The sequence below is a fragment of the Nesoenas mayeri genome (assembly GCF_963082525.1).
Source record: "Nesoenas mayeri genome assembly, chromosome: 2".
Taxonomy (NCBI): domain Eukaryota; kingdom Metazoa; phylum Chordata; class Aves; order Columbiformes; family Columbidae; genus Nesoenas; species Nesoenas mayeri.
Window position 1 is genome coordinate 13,878,720 of NC_137543.1, and position 19,355 is coordinate 13,898,074.

The 19,355-nt window shown below is 40.3% G+C and overlaps 1 protein-coding gene across 2 annotated transcripts in view; it reads left to right on the forward strand.

The window, feature by feature from the left end:
- Nucleotides 1–19,355, forward strand: part of ATAD2 (ATPase family AAA domain containing 2) — a 33,450-nt gene that overhangs the window by 3,088 nt on the left and 11,007 nt on the right. Inside the window, exons 2-18 of one of the 2 annotated variants that reach the window (XM_080339244.1) lie at nt 2,432–2,574; nt 3,782–3,828; nt 5,066–5,219; nt 6,144–6,240; nt 7,208–7,280; nt 8,600–8,710; nt 9,179–9,287; nt 10,261–10,377; nt 11,270–11,378; nt 11,594–11,709; nt 12,965–13,139; nt 13,767–13,855; nt 14,197–14,356; nt 15,122–15,212; nt 15,655–15,969; nt 17,228–17,354; nt 18,101–18,284. In XM_080339244.1, the coding sequence (XP_080195370.1) occupies nt 2,432–2,574; nt 3,782–3,828; nt 5,066–5,219; nt 6,144–6,240; nt 7,208–7,280; nt 8,600–8,710; nt 9,179–9,287; nt 10,261–10,377; nt 11,270–11,378; nt 11,594–11,709; nt 12,965–13,139; nt 13,767–13,855; nt 14,197–14,356; nt 15,122–15,212; nt 15,655–15,969; nt 17,228–17,354; nt 18,101–18,284 (2,217 nt within the window). Of the gene's footprint in view, nt 1–2,431; nt 2,575–3,781; nt 3,829–5,065; nt 5,220–6,143; nt 6,241–7,207; nt 7,281–8,596; nt 8,711–9,178; nt 9,288–10,260; nt 10,378–11,269; nt 11,379–11,593; nt 11,710–12,964; nt 13,140–13,766; nt 13,856–14,196; nt 14,357–15,121; nt 15,213–15,654; nt 15,970–17,227; nt 17,355–18,100; nt 18,285–19,355 lie in introns of both variants that reach the window. The other variant, XM_080339245.1, reaches the window with a different exon arrangement.

Here is a 19,355-nt window from a genome sequence, read left to right on the forward strand (position 1 = left end):
AGATCAATGAAGTAGAAATATCTGAAGTGGCAGTCGTAGCTCATGTATCTTGAAGTTTAAGCAAGCTAAATCTTCCAGAGTTGCCCCCAACTTTTGGTCTCATTTCACAAGCGATCATGTATTTAGAAATAAAGCCTCTTACTTAAAAAGTTGTCCTTATCTGAAAGTGCCGTGTGTTTGGAGCAGCCACATCAGCTATCCCTGTAAACAGTACAAATGGCCTGATCCTGCTTCCCTCTCTGGCTGATCAGAATGGAATCCCATTAGTGGCAAAATACACACAGACACACACGTATAATACGCATCCCTCTATTGTTTAGCCTTGTCCCTGCAGTCTGTCTGTGGCTGCCCCAGGTGCCTGGGTCTCCCAGTCTGTGGCAGGCGGGTGTGTGAGCCCCAGGGATGCACAGCCCTGTCCAATTGCTGGTATTTAGACCCCATGTGTGTGCTCACACACATAAAATGCACACCTGTACGATGTGTATCCCTCTGTAACTGTCCTTAGACATTCTATAAAACTGGTAACCGGCCCTGGGTGGCCTGGTCTCCCAGTTACACAGATGGGTCCCTGGCCCAGACCTACAGCCTCTCCGGTAGCTGCCCCCCAGCCCAGCACTTGGCTCAGACCCCTCCGGTCTCTCCAGTATCTGGCCCAGATTTGTGGCCTTTGCAGTGCCCAGCTCCCAAATCTCAGTTAGCGTGGCCTCTAATGCTGCCCGTGCTGGCCCAGGGTCTGCTAGCGGTGGTGCAGGCTCTTCTGTCACTAGCGCTTGGACCTCTGTGCCCTGCGACACAGATAAAACTGCTGTGAAATGCATAAATAAGCCAAGACAGACTGTGGTGTTCAGCACGAGCGAGGCAGGGGCCCTCACTGGGTCTGTTCTGTGACCCCCGTGTCCCAGAGGTCCCTCACCCCAGAGCCCGATCTGGGGTGACCGATGGCCTCGGCAGGAGCGGCCTTACCCAGGTGCCTCTGCCCACATGTGCTTCTCTGCTGCTTTTCGCTCATGCAGATTAGCCTGTAATCACCCAGCCTGACATTATGGGGAGCTCCCGGGCACACTACTGATTTCATAGGATGATATGTAACCCACAGACATACCAGCTGTAGGAATACTATTGAGTACATTTCAAGATGAGAGAACATTTCTTGCTCTAGGGTTTTTTTTTCTAGTTGTCTCAGTGATGAATTCCTGAGTATTGGTTTAAGTCTATATATACTCCCATATGTGAGCGTGCACAAAAACCTGCCTTCTTCAGATAAACCTAGGGCTCTGTAAAAATAAAAATTAATTAAAAGGCTTTATGTTTCGAATTCTCTTTTAAACATTTGAGACTAGAAATGCCACAGGTGACTGTCACAGATCAGACTGCCACTTGTTAAGCTTTAGGTCTTGTTACATCGATTTGTGCTGGATCTGAGAAGCAGAAAATATTGTTAAGGGAAGGGGTATCAAACTCATTTTCACCGGCAGCCACGTCAGCCTCCCAGTAACCCTTCCAAGGGCCGAATGTAATTTTAGGACCGTATGAATGTAACCACTCCTACATTGATACAGTCCTAAAATGCTTTAGGGGTTTCACCTCAGATGCCCAAAGTCAAAAGCCAGCCATGGGAGGGATCTCGTGAGGCCTCGCTCCACCAGCGCAGAGGACTGCGGGAAGGGAGGTGCACTTCAAAATGAGCAACTAAGGACAGGGGACTGAGATCGTCCTCGCGCCAAAGGTCTGTTGTATTGTGAGAAGTTGTCAGGTGAACAGTGGGGATGAACTGATGAAGGTTGACTGAAGAGAAGACCACCAGACAGTCTCATAGTCATCACAGCTTTCCTTATGTAGTGAGGGTGATAGTCCTCACCCTCCCTGCAGAAATACCAATGTGAACAAGATCAACAGCCATTTAAACCGTGTATATTGAGTTCCCTTTGGTTTCCCATGGATAAATGCCATCCTCCTGAAGGAAGTCTTTTGATGCAGTCATAAGTGAAACAGAGATAGGAAGAAAAACTCTCCTAACTAGATTTTAATCCCAGAACATTCAAGGTCAAGCTTGACTGCTTCTCTGAACCAATTAGAAATAAAGGTGTGGGTTTTGGTTTTTGCGTTGTGGTTGTTGTTGTTTTCCACAGAATGCTGAGTTTATATGAAAGGCTTTGCTGCAGTTATTTTTTTCAAAGGGTATTATGCTCAAGTTGTCCACAAGAAAAGTGTGGTGGAGGGGAGCTTTAGCTTTCAAAGCTGTTTTGGTGGTGTTTGTTTTTCTGAGAGTTACTTCTTGGTGCAGAAGTGGTTCAAAGCTTATCTGCCATTAGTTTCACTGCTATCAAGTCAAAAGAATTACAGACTAAGCTTGCCTAAATGACGAGAATTTCCTTCTTAGCTCAGAATACATAGTTCAGATAAATATGTTCCTATTTCCTTCTTTCCCTAGGAATTTTCATCTGGCAAAACCGATCTTAAACAGTGTCCATTGAAACATTCAATGAAAAAAAACATGTCGTCCTGTTCAGACTCTAGCTTTGACAAAAGCATGGGAATATTAAGTGAAAATGTCAATCGAAGACACTTTACCAGGTATTGCATTTTCAGATGTCCAATCTCTGTTCAATTTGTAGAATTAAAAAGTGAAAGCATGTGCAGTGAGTTACATAATCATAAATCTACAGCTAAAAATCTGCAGAGGAATATGATTGTGTTCATGTCAGTGCCAGTATCCTAGAACTAGAATTACTCTTCATATGTCATGGAAAAAGTGAGACTGATGCAGTTCACTCGCAAGAGAAAAGCATCAATATACTTTATTGATATAAAACAGTGAGTTAAGAAAGTTCAGTGGTAGATGTGACAGTGGTTTAACAAGATTTAATGGCAATGTACAGTTGATTATTTAGTGCATAGAGGATGAGGTCAGACAAAACTGTTAGGGAGTCATGAGGTTCAGAGAGGACTCCCTTGCATTCCAAACTTCTTCTCAGAGAGGAATCTGAGTGTGGCTGGATCCAGACTTGGTCCCAGACTTGGTTTATGTCTAAAGGATAATATATGTGCAATCAATCCTTTGTATCACTTGGTTAAGATTACCAAGTTTCAGAGCACTTATTCCCAATTCACTTACCAAGTATCTGATGTGATAAAGATTCTCTCAACCTCGAGGAGTAACCTCGAGAGACATCCCTACCCAAGGGGAGATCCTGCCGTGCAGGGCGCTGCCCTGCAGGAGAGCTCAGCGAGCCCTGGGCTGCCCGCTATGTATGGAGTAAGGTGATTGAATTATAGTTATATACCAGCAAAACATCTGGGTCACTGCACCAGCCAGCCCTTGGCGACTGTGATGCCATCCATCTCCCTAAAATCCAACTTCAGTGGGATGCAGTGACCACCCCAGGTCGTTAATGCTTGAGTGTGGGGTGGGGAGCACACTGCCACATCTCAGTGGAAGTCTTCTGATTGTATAAAAACCACTCATCTTTTCCCCAGCCTTTGAGATCTCTCCTTTGCTTTAGGTACTGAGATGTTATGTGCACTATTGAGACTTTAAGTCTCAGGTTAGGAAATGTATGTCTTTATAGAGCTGTCTGCATATGGTATGCAGCAAACTTGGGATCTGAATCCTCTGTGTGGTCCACAGGCTTTTCTTTACATGACGTGGAACAGAGGATTATAAACTTGGTCGGGTTCCCTAGTCTTAATGGAGAGTAATATAATACAATACTTCTATAGAATTATTCTAATACAATAATTCTTTTGTCCCTTTTCTTTTCTGTCCTTTTTCTTAATGTAGGCAGTTGGCAAAGCTGAAATCAGATGAAAAAAAAGAGTATAAAGAAGGTAAGTAGTGGTAACTCTGTAGGGTTCCTTTTTAGCCTCGTTTGGTCACTCCATCTGTTTAACTTGGCCCCCAAAACTTCTGAATTCATCAACCAGAACCTGCTGAGGTTGTGAGAATAGATATCTCAAAGACGGTGAAGCTTCTTGGAGTTTTATGAAAAGAAGTAGGTGCAAATAGGAGGCTATGCTGTTAATTTCTTTCAGGCTTTGGGAGAATGCAACATGAATTCCAGCCTGCTGTTAGACACCAGACAATCTGTTCCTTAGCTCAGGTTTCTTCATGACATGGAATGTACAGGACACAGATTCATTGAAAATAGGAGGAAATACTGCAGTATTATAGTACATGTGAGTTGAAAAGGAATTCAGTCATGAGATGCACATGGTCACTGACATGGGGAAGGTGTCACTGCAGTTCAGTGATTTCCTTTGGAGGTGAATTGCCGTGCTGAGTACACAAGGGGGCTTGGTGCCGTGAGGCCGCTTGCGGGCAGCTGAGAAGATTGTTATTTCCAGGCAGAGCCCTGCCAGCCCAGGCTGAACGCGGGAAGGGGCCTGAAATACACTGTGTGTGTAGTAATTCAAGTTCCAATTGTGCACTACTTTCTCACTGACCTCTCTTAACTGTTTTAATGTTAGTGCAAGTAATGAACCTGTGGCAAAGGATGCTGTGCGGTAAATACTGGGAAGATCTTGTTTTAAAGCAGACGAGCATCCAGGTTTTTTGGTATTTGGAAGTTTATGCTGAGATATTTCTTATCTTCTAGAGCTTTTGTGTCATGATGCAGACATGAAAGTGATGCATGTTTGAACAGCGGACTAAAACATGTAGCTTAAGAAGAGACTTCACACTTTAACAATTTTTAAAAAGCCTGTTAGATACAATCTTACATGAATGGAGTAAAAACACCTTGGAGAGAGGTATTTGTTGTTTTTCCAGAAAGCAGTAACTGGAAGAAACTTTTCTCCTGCATGGAACGAAAGTTGTGTGTTTGTTTTCATCAGATTGACTTTCCAGTCTATTAAAAAGCTGCTATATAAGTTGTGCTTTTAAGCAGATAGTTTAAACCTAAGTGATTCCAGTTGAATGCTGTAGTCATGAGAATAACTTCTAATTGAATATTTACCAAAAAAAATGAATCCACTGCAGATTTTTTTACGTTTTCCTAGAGCAACTATGAAATAAAGGGAATAACATTTTCTGTCTCAAAATATTTCATATATTAATGCATTTTAGTCACCAGAACACTGAAGACCAGAGCTGAAACAAAAGCTACAGAACAAGTCCATGAAGAAAATGGGGATTTGGAGGTCCGCCGAAGCTGCAGAATTCGACAGAGTCGTTACACCACTACAAATCAATCTGTTTTGTTTGACAAACTTATAACAAAGTAAGTGGTTTTTGGTTGTTTGTTTTTCTTCATCATCTTGCAAAGCTACTAAAGTGAGCCTTACTAGCAAGTCTTTGTGCTATAGCATAATACTGGCTAGGGACTTTCTCCTTCTTTTGACAACAGAAGAAGGTATTGGGATTCCTGGCAGCAAGAGTTAAGTGCATTCAGTGGTCAGGCCAAGACTTCCCTACATGCCCCACACCCCACAATACATCTCTGTGATAACTGCTGGGCTGCCGTGCCTTCCATAGTGGAATCTTCCCATTGTTAAATAGCTTAGAACTTTCAGGGTGCTCGTAGCAACCTTTGCCAACATTCTCTTTGATGTCTCCTCTGCCTGTACTGGTATGTTCTCTAGTTATTCTTAACAGATTGACTTTTGTAAAGTGTGGGCCTTTATACTTCACAGCCAAGCTGTTATAACCCGAGTTTTTCAGGAATAGGTGCTTGTGGCTGTTTAAGACTTCCAGGTCTGAGTGTGTGTGCGGGAGGATGTATTTGGAAGGTGCTTTGTGTGTAAAGAGTTTGGGCACAGCAAAGATAACTTAATGCTATAATGCACAGCAACCTAAATGCTATAATGCACAGCTATTAAAAAGTACCATAATTTCCTTCTGTTATCTTACTATGATCTTCAAAATCATGGTTTCTGTGTTAAAACTGATTTTTTTTGCAAGAGGGAAAAATAAACCTGAAAACAGTGTATGCTTGTAAATCCTCAAATGCTTGTTCTTAAGTCTCTATTAAAAAGTGAATGTGTGACCTGATTTTTAAGTCGCGTTAAAAAACTTTGCTAAGTGTCAATGACTCTTGCTTTTTGCATACTACGTTAAAACATCATACTGATTATGTGTACTGTTTTAAATGGGATTTTTTTGTACTTGCTTGTCTTTGCTCTTACTTGGCAACTTTTTATCTTAGTACTGCTGAAGCAGTCTTGCAGAAAATGGATGACATGGAGAAGATGCGTAGACGGCGGATGATGGAAGACCTTGGGGTGTTTCACGATACAGAAGAAGTAGATACTAATTTATTTGACAATTTTTGCATAAGTAGTGTATTTCACATAGGAAAATTATTTAGTTGCAATTTTAATTTAGCTGAAATAACTTCTTCCAAAGAGTAGCATAGTCTAAAATAGCATTTGGTTTTGCTGTCTAATTATGATTTAGTATCTTACTGTTATGGTCATGCTAGAGATATGTTCTGACACTGGAGGAAATCTCTTCTTCAGAAGACATGAAATAGCAGTGACATGCTGAACTATGTGTCTTACATGATGCTTTCTGAATTGCCTTATGATTTTTGAACAGACACTGTTTACTAACAGCTGTTTCAGAGCTTGGGTTTTCACTTCAAATCTTACTAAAAACTGAATTCATCGATGTTTGCTTTATCTGTGTGTGTTCTTGTGCCAGATCTGCCTGTGAGCTTAAGTCCTCTGTCCCTAGAGGAACGTATGTTAAAATTATGTACAGCAATCATATTTCCTCTTAGTTTTACTGCATTAAGTTAAGTTTTTCAACTGTCCTTTTGAATGACAGGCACTTCATTTTCTAAACATCTTCATAGCCTGCTTTCATAGCTTTTTGTTCAGATCTCAATCCTTTTCTTAAAATGAAACCAGAATTTTCCATAGTACTTTGTATATAATGCCCATATGATTTTTATTTGATCTACTAGATATTGTTTTTTCCTGTGTTCTGCCACAATCTTAGATTATTAACCTGAAATTAATTGATACACTCTGCTTTGTGTCTGGGTGAATATTTAACTGTCATGTGTACTAAACCGTATTTTGGAGCAGAAATGCTTGTTACTAATCCCAGGTGCCAGAATTCTTTTCCTGTTTTCTCCCGCTCTATTTTAATTTAATCTTTTATGTATATGGAGTACCTTGACAATGTTACTATCCAGGCACCAAATGTGCCCTTGTCAGGTTTTCTGCATATTTGTGACTGATTTTTCTTGTTTCTTTTAATTAGGAAAACCTCAATAGGCATTCCCGAGTAAAGAAAGAAATGCAAAGAACGGACAAAGAAATAGCTACTGATCAAGGTGACATTGTAGATTAGTTCTGTTTTAAATTTTCTTTATTATGCTCTAGCCAAAAGCCTCATTTTAAACAATTGAGACGAGCTGAACTACTGGCTATTTTTCATCTGTTAAAAAGAAAATCTATATTAGTATTGACATTATAAGCCATTGACATTACAAGTCATAATCAAAGACTCTAGGGCTGTACTGTAGTGAGCTCTGAACAGGTATTCAGGGAAAAAAAAACAACAGGTGCTTTTCCAAAATACTTCAAGATAAAAGGCAAGAGGTGGCTGTAGACAGGTGAGAATACAAAGAAATGGATGGTATTACTCAGAATGAGAAAGAGCGACCTCACTGCAGCAGGAGCGTGACGGTTTTCACGGCTTTGAGAATTTTCAGGAAATGAAGCAGGCTGCCAGATGTGTACGGAAAGCTCCTCCTGAGCGTCAAGAGCAGCAGGGGAGAAGACAGCGGTGTTCATTTTGGTGTTTAGCAGGTAGTCAGTGGCAGCTGCTGGCCGGGCCTGTAATTAGGAGCTGTCATCCCAGTACTCAGTGGGAAATAACATGAGGAATAAGGTTAAATCCTAAAAGGCGATATTTACTTTATGTTTGAAGTGAGGGGGAAAAGGGTTCTTAAGGAGAGGAGTTCTTAAGGAGAATGATAGTTGTGACTAAGGCGGTCAGACCAGTGATTCTAGTAGGACATTTCTGGATGGAGCAGCATGTGAGAGTGTACATAAGGCTAGAAATGGATGTGGTGGTAGCTGAGCCGATCAGTGTTAGGCTTTGTGGTAGATGTCCATGCACTCTCACAGAGCTCTGAGAGACAGCGGCAGGAGTGCGGGAGCCCAAATAATAACCCTGTAGGAGTTGTAATAACCTCCCAGGCCCTTCAGCCCATCAAAGCCCTATCTGCACAAACCCAGAGGACCACAGGGGCAGCCAGGAACCCAAATCAAGGAGGGGCAGCCACCTTGGTCTGGGCCCCTCCGGACTTACTATGGGATCTTCGGGGCAGGAACCAAAGGCAGGACAATGGAGGCGTTTAGGTGATTTTGGGAGGAACAAGAGTGGGGAAACAGAGGACTGATGAGAAGTCACCCAGCAATTTCAGCGAGGACAGAACAGTATCTACACATATACTCCTCTGTATTTTGTAGTTCCTGGAGTGTGTCCTGCATAAGGTAGTCTTAAGGTTTTGTAGGTTTTCAGATCCATTGCATCATAAACATGAAGGCAATAGTAAAATGGATCAGTATCTCTGCAGTGCATTTTTAATTTAATATAATTTGCAACAGTACATAAATAGCTTAATGTTATGTCAATGTGCAGTAGCTTCATCAGAAGAAAGTGAAGAGAAGGAAGATGATGATGGTGAAGACACACGAAAGCGTTATGACTTGCGACAGAGGAAAGCTGTTGAGCGCTATCAAGCTCCATTGGAAAGTAGGTTACACGCACAGTTTCTCTTAAGAGCTCATTTCTTGCACATAAGTGAGATTTTTTTTCTTTTAAATCAAAGTATATCCACACACTCAAGTTGTATTTAAATTTCTTACCTTCATTTTGCAAGTAAATTTTATTGAATGTTTGTATCCTGTGCACATTGGATTTCTTTGCCATTAAGCATACTTGTTGTTTTTCAGTAAAAAAATGTCCTATGTATCATTGAAAGCATAGTAATTAAATAGACTTGATAATCTTACTCTTGTGGTTCCCAGTTCTCCTTAGAAAGCAACTGTGTTTTTTCTCTTCTGCTGTGCACTGATTTAAAAGAAAATCCCCTCCAGATCACTTGAAACTTCCCCTGGAATTAGAGATGGGTGAAACACATGACATTTTCTGCCTCTTTCACTGTCCCGCTTTCTCTTAAACTTGTTTGTAACGTTGTTCTAAATTCTCTGCTTTCAACAGAACCGAAACAACGCAAGATGTATTTTTCAGGCCGCACTTCACCTGTTAGACAGGGCTATACATTCAGAAGTGCTCGGTCACAAGGCTCTTGCTTCAAAAAAACGAACAGGTTGGTGTATAGTTGGAGATAGTATTAGAGTTATCAATAGTGTTGTCAGCCACATTACTGAATAATCCTTTCGAGGGTTTTTTGGATGGTGGTAATTGCAGATTAAGAGTATGATTGTTAAAGTGGTAGTCTGAGGGTACAAAGAAAACAAATACCGAGGGGGAGACAACGCTTTTTATTAGCCATTAGATTTTTAGAAGTGCAATACTTGTGGTCACTGATAAGGTCATTATGGAGGCTGTGACTGAGAACATGTAACTGAAATTATTTTGTTCTAGAATTGAAGTCAGAATCTCCCTCTGAAAATCTCAGACTATTTAATCTTGAAGGATACCAATTATGTTCTTAAAGCTGGAAATAATTAAGTTAGAGGGAGAGCCTGTATGGAAGTTAGAGTGGAGGGGTTTTTTTAATCACTTAAATACTAATTTGGGTTTCTCTTTAGAATCAGTTAATGTGTCTGTAGGAAACTATCCTTACACAAGAAAAGCGCTAAATGCAATTTTAAATTGCAATAGTAATGACAAAGGGTTTTGGCTCCTGTAAGCAGTTAGAGCATGGAGAATGTCATCTCTTGCTAGATATGAGCACTTTGTTTGGCATCCTTGAAAGCAGACAGTGACGGAAGGAAGGGTTTATGAAGCCAAATTTTTAAATAGGTTGAAAAAGATTAATATTTCACAGAATGTATACATAATGCTAAATGAAACTTGATTTGTGTGTGTAAGAACTTGGGCAAAATGAGTAATTTTTAATTAAACTTCTTTGCAAAATAATTAAACAATTTACCTAGCTATGAAAAGTTAAATTTTACTGTCACAAGGAAGATCATGTAATGTACTTTGAAATCAGATTCATAGGGAGTACAATGATCTGGAAACTCCATAGACCTTAACTAAATTCTGAGGTAGAATTCACTTAAATTTTTATATTACTTAGTGTCTACTTCAATTTTTTACTTGTTTGTTTGCAGACGGAGACACGCAGTCCACAACAGCGATTCCACATCCTCCTCCTCATTGTCCTCGTCTGATGAGGACGAGCATTTTGAGCCGCATAGGAAGCACAGCCGTAACAGAGACTTGAGCAGGTTAATGGAACTGGAGAATGGGGAGGGAGAAATCTACTTGGGAGGAGTTTGCATGTGCCTGACCATGAAGTGTTATCCTCTTCATCTTGTACAGTGTCTAAATTGTGGCAATATTTAATCATATCTCTTGATACTGATGACTGTAAATGAACTCTCTAAAATTGGATTTTTAGATTTTATTTCAATAAGCAATTTGATTTCTATGCAGGAATGGGAGGAGGAACACTTTCATCTAGTGTTCCTGTGCTTTACAGTAGTTTATTCAGAAAGAAAACCACCATAACAGAAGATGTTAGAAATAGAAGAAGTGATGGAGGATTTGTTACTTCACAGATGCTCTAGAAAAACTATTTTAATATCAATGTAACAAATTATTTTTTCAGCCCGGTTCTGGCACACACATCCCAAAGTCTTTGGGGAGGACCAAAAGTGGCAGGCAGCCTTTATAATGTTAATCCACACTGAAATAAGTAACATTTTGAATGCAGAAGCAAAAAACCTTTGAAAGATGTCAGTGTGGTTTGGGGAGGTTCTTCCATCACACAGATCAAAGTCAGTTCACGGTCTCCACGTATGGAATAACTTGTTCGAAGCTTGTGTTCATATATGTGCTGTGTAAGTGCTTGGAGTTGTTAATTAAGTCAGTTTAATGTCTGGAGTGACCATTTTCCTAGATTTACTCATGGACATTAAACGTAAACCAATTTGAATGAGTATTTAACTATTTAGGATTATATATATAATTAACTATAATAACTATATTAGGATAAAATATTAGGTTCATGCTCATTTATAAGGTCTTCTGCATTCACTTGTCATCATTATAAAAGCAGAAATGTAGCTGCATCTGAAGTTACAAAGTGACTTTCTCTTTCCCCTGAATTTAAACCAGGTGTCTTCCCCTGAACTTCCGGAAAGATGATTTAAAGGGAATTCACAAGGATCGAATGAAAATAGGAGCAAGTCTGGCTGATGTTGATCCAATGCAAATAGATAGCTCAGTAAGTACTTTTAGTGTCAGTGAGATGTCCCCAGTGTGTATGAAAGCTTTCAATGACATGCCGTCTACAGCTGCCGTGGTTTACAGTTTTCTCTCAGCAATTTGAAAATTACTCAGAACATTTCCTTTGTGCTGACATACAATTTCTGATGGAAGCTTATTGAGGTTGCAGCTTTCTTTAACATATAAAATGTGTCCTGTTGAATTTACCTTTAGGTACGCTTTGATGGTGTGGGTGGTCTTTCTGATCACATCTCAGCTTTAAAAGAGATGGTTGTTTTTCCATTGCTTTACCCAGAAGTCTTTGAGAGATTCAAAATTCAACCTCCAAGGTAAGAGACATTGTTTAAAACTACAAATTCTCATTCACTCATTTTCAGGAGAATATTCAATGGAGCTATGAATATGTTTCCGTGCTTCAAAATTTTCCGCAGTGTTGATGTTAGCTATAGTAATAAGTAATTTCTTAAAAATGGATAGAATCCAGAGTATATGTGGGTTCAAAGATTTACCGTGTGGCAAGACTATACTTTAAAAGGTGGGGTTAAGCTGGTTTTGGTTTGAGTTTTATGTACAAGTCAACTTGATCAGTTTATAAGCACAAAGGAATAATAAACTGATAGTCAACTGTGATTTGTTGCTTGGAAGTCCAGTTGTATCTCCCATCAACTGTTTTTTCAAGTGCTCAAGTATCAATTTTACAATTGATAGGACTTGCAACTAGAACCTTGCAGTGTTTGTTGTGCTTGGCTAAAATACGAATCTGTCCACTTCTTACATAGCTAAATTAGTTATGTGTTATGGAATGAAATTATTAGAGATTTAATTGTTAGCTTTGTATTTGCTTGGTCAGCAAAACTCAATCATGTTATACTGAAATATAACCCTAAATTCTTTACTTTTGGTTACTTTAAAAGTATAACGAATAATGGAGAGAGACAGTCTTCCAGTGTTTTGCTTCTTTATTCATTGAAATTCTTTCTGAAACATCAGTGTATTGGCTTCTCTAGTTGATGGCTACATATTTATCTGGAAATGCAGGATACCTTCCCAGCTTTAGACTTCCTCCTCATCATCAGCCATGGATGGTCTGAGAGATCAAATACAATTACTTAAAGCTTTTTAAGGGAGAATGAAATGCCTTACTACCAAATCTTGCTTTATGTGAGGACCAGCAGGAATATGCCGTATATCGCTGAAGAATGAACTGATGGTTCAGCAGTCAGCCCAGTCTCAGATTCTGCGCTGAAGTTTGTTCTCATTTGAGTCCGCTGTGCTGTAACCACCCTCACTGCATTTGTCAGAAGTTTTGGAAGTGTCCTTTGGGGACACTAGGATCTTTTCTCAAAGCTTTGTCCATCTGCATGATCCTCTTTATTCATTTCATTTACTGCCTTGTTGAATTGTGGTAGGAACACAAACCTTCCATCTGTTTTGACTTTTCTCGCCCTTCAGCTCTTTCCACTGTTTAGTACATATGAAGTGTTTTGGTTAGGAGAGAAGAGTTTTAGATGTTAGGGATGGGATTGTAATAGATACTTTTCATGATGTTTTTACTTCTGAGATTTATTTGTTTTTTAATTGCAGGGGCTGTCTATTCTATGGTCCACCAGGAACTGGAAAGACACTGGTGGCTCGTGCACTTGCTAATGAATGTAGCCAAGGTGACAGGAAAATAGCCTTTTTTATGAGAAAAGGTGCCGACTGCCTGAGTAAATGGGTGGGAGAAGCTGAACGACAACTTCGTTTATTATTTGATCAGGTAAGGTTGAAATGTACAACTCTGAGTTGTACCTCATTTTGTGTTATCAGTATTTTTAAGGAGAACTCACTCTTTTTGTGTCTGTCACTTCCTTCCGTGGAAATTGAATTGTCAGTGTCTGTTTTGGATTTTTTTTAATCTTGAGATATATTGGGAAAGATTAATAAAAGAAATGAGAGACCCTCACAGAGCAACCCCCCTGCTGCCCCCACCTCAAGAAAAATCAAAATCAGCCACCAGAGAGGTTGCAGGAGGCAAAAGATGGTGGCTTAAGATCAGAGGGAAACAGATGCAGGCTGAAAGCGTGGTCATTTAAATTCCTAACAGAAGCTTGCTTCCAGAACCTCTAATAGAATTAACTCCCGGCTCAGTTCTCAGTGGCTGCCAAATAGCCCTAAGAACTGGTGGTCTGATTTGTTTCCTGTCACCCGGCCTCAGTGGGTTCGCATAGGCTGCTGTCTTCTGTTACACACGCCGCTTCCTCCATTAGCTCAGGTAGTGGAGATCCCTGATGCTACTCTGATAAATCTAGTTCCAGTGACTTTCCCACCATAACATTTCTCATGCATTTTCTCTTTAAAATAGTGCTGGTTTACTTATGTCAATATTCCTATATTTTCATTCCAGGCCTACCAGATGCGACCTTCAATTATTTTCTTTGATGAGATAGATGGTCTTGCCCCTGTGCGGTCCAGCAAACAAGACCAGATTCATAGGTAGTACATTTTTTGTATCTACATAGGAACTGCTTGATCTTTGTGAAAAGAAGACCACAACCTATTTATGTGACACAGTCATTTATCCTGAAAACTAGTAATCCAATGCTACTCAATTTCAGATGATCTCTAAGCAATAACTGAAAACAATGCACTAAGCTTGATAACAGCACAAGGCCAGAGTTGCCTTATTTATTTTTTGATGTCTTAAAATGATTCTTTCACTAACCAGTATCTCATCAATTAAAAACTTGTCCTTTTTGAGCGATCGCTGGGGAAGGTTGTGTGGGACGTAACAAAATTTACTAAACTAGTGAATGAAAATTATACTTTTCTGTTAGCTCCATTGTATCAACACTTCTGGCACTTATGGATGGCTTAGACAGCAGAGGAGAGATTGTGGTAATCGGAGCCACCAACAGACTGGATTCCATAGATCCCGCTTTACGAAGACCCGGACGCTTTGATCGAGAGTTCCTCTTCAGCTTGCCAAATAAAGAGGTCAGAACTGAAACACATTAATGCTCATGTGGCAAAATCCATGTTTATAACAAAGCCGTGTGGCAATGCAGCATCATGGAGCAGTTGAAGTGAAAACCTGTGTTGTATAATACAACTTGGGCAAACGAGGGATATCTGGAGAGGCTGTGTTGTACTGTGGAGGGCAGATCTGGTACTGAATACATATGGTAAAGGTGATTTCAACAAGCAGTTAGTTCTATAAATAGCTTTGTTTTCACTGTAACCAGCCAAGAAGATGGGAGGCTGCTGCTAGTCACTGATATATTTAAGAAAGAATGAATATATGAATTAGCTATAAATTACAGCTATCTCATCTTGAAAAATGAAAGAAATGGTGTGCACGCAATAATTCCTTTTTTGCTAAGAAAAGCTTTTATCAAGGCGGGTGCTGGAACTAATTAATGATTTTCATTCCCAAAGCGGTTTGTGTTTGCTCACTGATTTAATCCACTTGAGCACTTCCACGATGAAGTGCTCTTGCTCTCAGTTCTTGGTTTCTGAATGGATATTGGACATACCTGTGTCAGGTTGTTCCAGGCTGGGTGTCCTGGGAGATACCTACAAGTATTTTGGGATCTGTTGTTCATATTGGTACTCACAGGGGGTTGGCTGAACATGTGAAGTTTAGCAGATAAGAAACATATTTGTATAAATGTGGGAGCTTTTTAGATTTTGTGTTGGTTTGGGTTTTTTTTTTAAAGAGAAAACTTAGGACAAATTAAAAGGCAACCTTTTTGTTTCCAGGCTAGAAAAGAGATTTTCCAGATTCACACACGAGACTGGACCCCTAAGCCATTGGAGGCATTTCTGGAAGAGCTAGCCGAAAAATGTGTTGGTGAGTTTGAAAACAAAGCGAGTTAACTGCTTGTGACCGAGTCCTGAGGAATCTGAGCCTGTACCATGCGGTACCTGAGCCCCTGTGCCTGTTGCAGTGCGAGGCAGTGAGGCAGCTGGCACGCCTTGGGAAAAACAAACAACAAGTTAGATGCTTCTTTTCTTTTAACTTCCTTTCTGTCTCTCAGAACACTGACTGGAGTTTGGGCGTCTTCCTCAGGAGCAAGGTTTTGATTAGGAGGCTGCTTCCTAAGTGCAGGATATCAGGCTGTGAGCCACAGAACAGAATTTCTCTGCAGTGCAGTAACTCTTGAAGTTCTCACTTAACCTGTTTATTTTTGGCTGCATGCAAAGTCTTTCAGCGTTGCACTTTGGAAACCTTGGCCTTGACTTCTGTGTTGCCCGAGACTGACATAACATTTGATTCTTGTTTTGTTTATTAGGATACTGTGGTGCTGACATTAAATCCTTGTGCGCTGAAGCTGCCCTCTGTGCTTTGCGCCGCCGCTATCCTCAGATATACAAAAGTAGAGAGAAACTGCTGTTAGATATCGCTTCTATTAAAATAACAGCACAAGATTTTGTTACGGCTATGCAGAAGACTGTTCCAGCTTCACAGAGGGCTGTGGCTTCACCTGGGCGAGCACTATCACCCATTTCAAAACCGCTGCTTGAAAACACCCTAGCAAGAATTTTACAAGCCTTGCAGCGAGTATTTCCCCAGGCAGAGCTTGCGCTAAAGAACGACCAACAGCAAGGTACAATAATTACATCCACTTCTTTAAAATTCTGCCAAAGCAAAAACTTGCAATTTGTGCAATCGACACAACGCTTCTGAACCGTAATGACAATAGAGTTTTATAATATGCACGTGCACACCTTTATTTCAGGAATATGGTGCATGGATTTTATTCTGGATTCTAAACTGCTAGATGGGAGCTGTGAATGACTCGCAATATGCAGTAGAGAACTATGGGTTCTCTACTAGAGCCCCCTGTTTCTGACAGTAGCGAACATATTTATCATTTGTAGAGATGGATCTAATGTTTCATGTATGAGGCACTTCTTTCAAAACAAATGTTTAAAGGGGGCAGAAAGGCATTTTTCCATGAATGCTTCTAATTCCTGTCTGAAGAATGTCAGGACCATAATACAAGTTGTTCAAGCAAAATACTCTTTTAACCATCATGATTTTTAAGCAGTCTCTTAATTTAAATGTTTGTGGGTCCCACTGTACACCTGCATGTGAGATCAGAATATTTTAGTAGTGTATACTTTGAGGCTCGGCTTCCATAGCAGACGTGAGCTCAGGCTCCTGACTGCATCGGGTTTAGTCTGTCAGCTGATGAGAGCAAATAAATTGATAAACTTATTCCACTCCTGGTTAATGGAGAACTGTGGTTAGCTGTTACACTAATCCCTTGAGAATACGCTACCAATATTACTGCCAGTAGAGCGGGGAGATGTATTTGCATTGGTAAAATAGAGGCAGAAATCCAACAACAAATTAAAACCAGAGAGGTCAGGGGATTGGTAATTGCATCCCCTCTCCGTTGTCCGCCTTCCATTATCTCCTTCTTTGGTGATCTTTGAGGAGCCTTATTTAGAAGATGAGTTGGTCTCTACATTCTGACTCACTAGTCCCAGACTTAATTCCAGTGGGGAACCTGCTCCAGGAAGAAGCGGCCTTGTTGGCTTTTTCAGGTGTCTGGGAACTACAGAAGTTGTTCCCAATCATCTTGCTTCTAAGGAACGAAAACTCCTGAGTTTTCACCAACAGATCAGTACACCTTATGCAGATCCTGTGACTTAGGACAGCTCTATGGAGACTTGTGCGATCTCCTTAGGTCTGGGGTAGAATGAATTCTTCAGAAAAGAGCATTCAGCACGTGCCCTCAAATCACAGAATCACAGATGAAGAACAAGACATTTGTAGCACTGATTTAGAAGCTGTATTAGTGCGAGAGTGAGACATGGGCTATTCAAGAACGTTAACAAACCTCTCTCGTTTTTCAGACAGTTCAAATCATATTTTAAGAAATTATGCGATTGACAGTGATGAGGAATCACCATCAATCTTTGAAGAAAAGTCAACGCATAAAACGCCTGGTAGACAAAAGGAAAAATTCCTCAATTTTAGCAGGTAAATGTTTGTCCCATTTATGTATATATATATATATATATATAGTGTATATACATATGTATATATTTCAAGCCCGTACAGCAAGATTACTAAGAAATTAATACACAATTCAAAGATGAACCCATTAGAATGACTGAATAAAATAGATATAAATCTTACATGTATTTAGTGTACTGCTGTAATTTAGCCAGCCCAATTGTGTACTTCTTCAGAGCTCACATGTTTCAGTGCCCATATTCTTTGGGTTTTTTAATAGAAATGTTGTTCTGTTCTTCCCTTCCCCCTGTGTCTAGTAACTATGGCAAATTTTTAGCTGAAGTTGACAAGATGTAGAGATCTCACAGTTACTTAAACTCCAGACCTACTGAAAATTGGTGTGTACAGGCAGTGAAGAGCTCCAAACTGGTGTGTGCTGACAGAGAGTTGTTATTCCCCCCCAGATCAGGGTGCTGACCAGTTGTCGGGTGTGTGTTCAGCTGGACAGTCCCTGATGTGATTTAAGAGCTCTTCCTTAACACAGCCAAACAAATAGCAAACATGCTGGGGACTGGCAGCATTTCTCAGGGGAGTTATGGTACAAGTTTGTGATAAAATGGGCCTTGACAGTCTTCCCCATCACAGACCACCTTATCGTTTGCTGGAATACAGAGAGTATTTACCAAAACCAGAAGTATAAGAAAACCTTTAACATTTGTGTGCCTGTTCATCACTGTCTTTCTAAACTTATTTTCTTCTTACTGTTCTAGAAATGCTTATTACCAGCCAACATCTTGCAGGCCACGGTTCTTACTAGTCGGAGAACCAGGATATGGGCAAACTTCTCATTTGGCACCTGCCATCATACATGCCCTGGAAAAGTTTCCAGTTTATACACTAGACTTATCTGTTTTGTTTGTTAGTGTCACAACACCAGAAGAAACATGTGCACAGGTATCTTTTTCCTTTTCTTAATCTCATAGCATTCATGAACTGTATGTAAACTAGTAAAATAGGCAAATTTCATTGTTACTGGAGGTGGCGTGTTTTGAATGTGCTGTTTTGTTTATTTCTCTCTGAAAATCCACTTTTCTTCTAGACTGAATGATACTGAATAAGGCTGTTGTACATGGCCATATTTTCCATTCAGATTTACCGGTGAGGATGTTGCTGGCAGCTTGCGAAGCTGGGAGGTGCTGCTAATAAGCCCCTTTTTATGGCAAGAAATCCTGCGTCTCAGTGGGATCCAGGAAGTTGTTTTCATTGCATCTTAAGACTGTGCTCCCAGCAGATGACTCTGCACCAGCCTGACTGCATGGCATGCACTTTTTGTAGCCTTCGTTTTTATTATATTTGTAGGGCAGTCAAGGTTTTGGGGAACAGATGTGTTTCTTTTCTTAAATATAGAGCTTCTACTGCTGCAGTATATGCAGTAAAAGCATTAAAATTCATGGAACATTTACAATTGTACACTGATATGTTTTTCTTAACTAGGAAAATTAAATATAAGCACATTTAGTTCTATTTTCTTTTTTACTTTTAGGCAGGAAATCAATTTTGTTTGGCATCACTGTATTAAAATATTTTGACCTTTATTAGCAACATTTGAGTACTGTATAAGTAAGGACAGACACATTACGTGACTCATGTGTCACATAAGAGGAACAAGTCCTTTTTTTGTTATGTGATGGTTGTATCTACGGTCATATAACTACCATGTCTAGGCACTGCCTGGATAGACCATGTGCGCTTCCCACTTTGGGACAGGAACTCCCTGTGGCCGTTCAGGGCTTAAAAGTGGCCTATGAGAAAGGTGGGGACAGATTTTTTAGCAGGACCTGTAGCAACAGAACAAGGGGTAATGGTTTTAAACTAAAAGAGGGGAGATCCAGGTTAGACATGAGGAAGAGATTTTTTACAATGAGGGTGGTGAAACACTGGCCCAGGTTGCCCAGAGAGGTGGTAGATGCTCCATCTCTGGAGAAATCCCAGGCCAGGCTGGATGGGGCTCTGAGCAACCTGGTC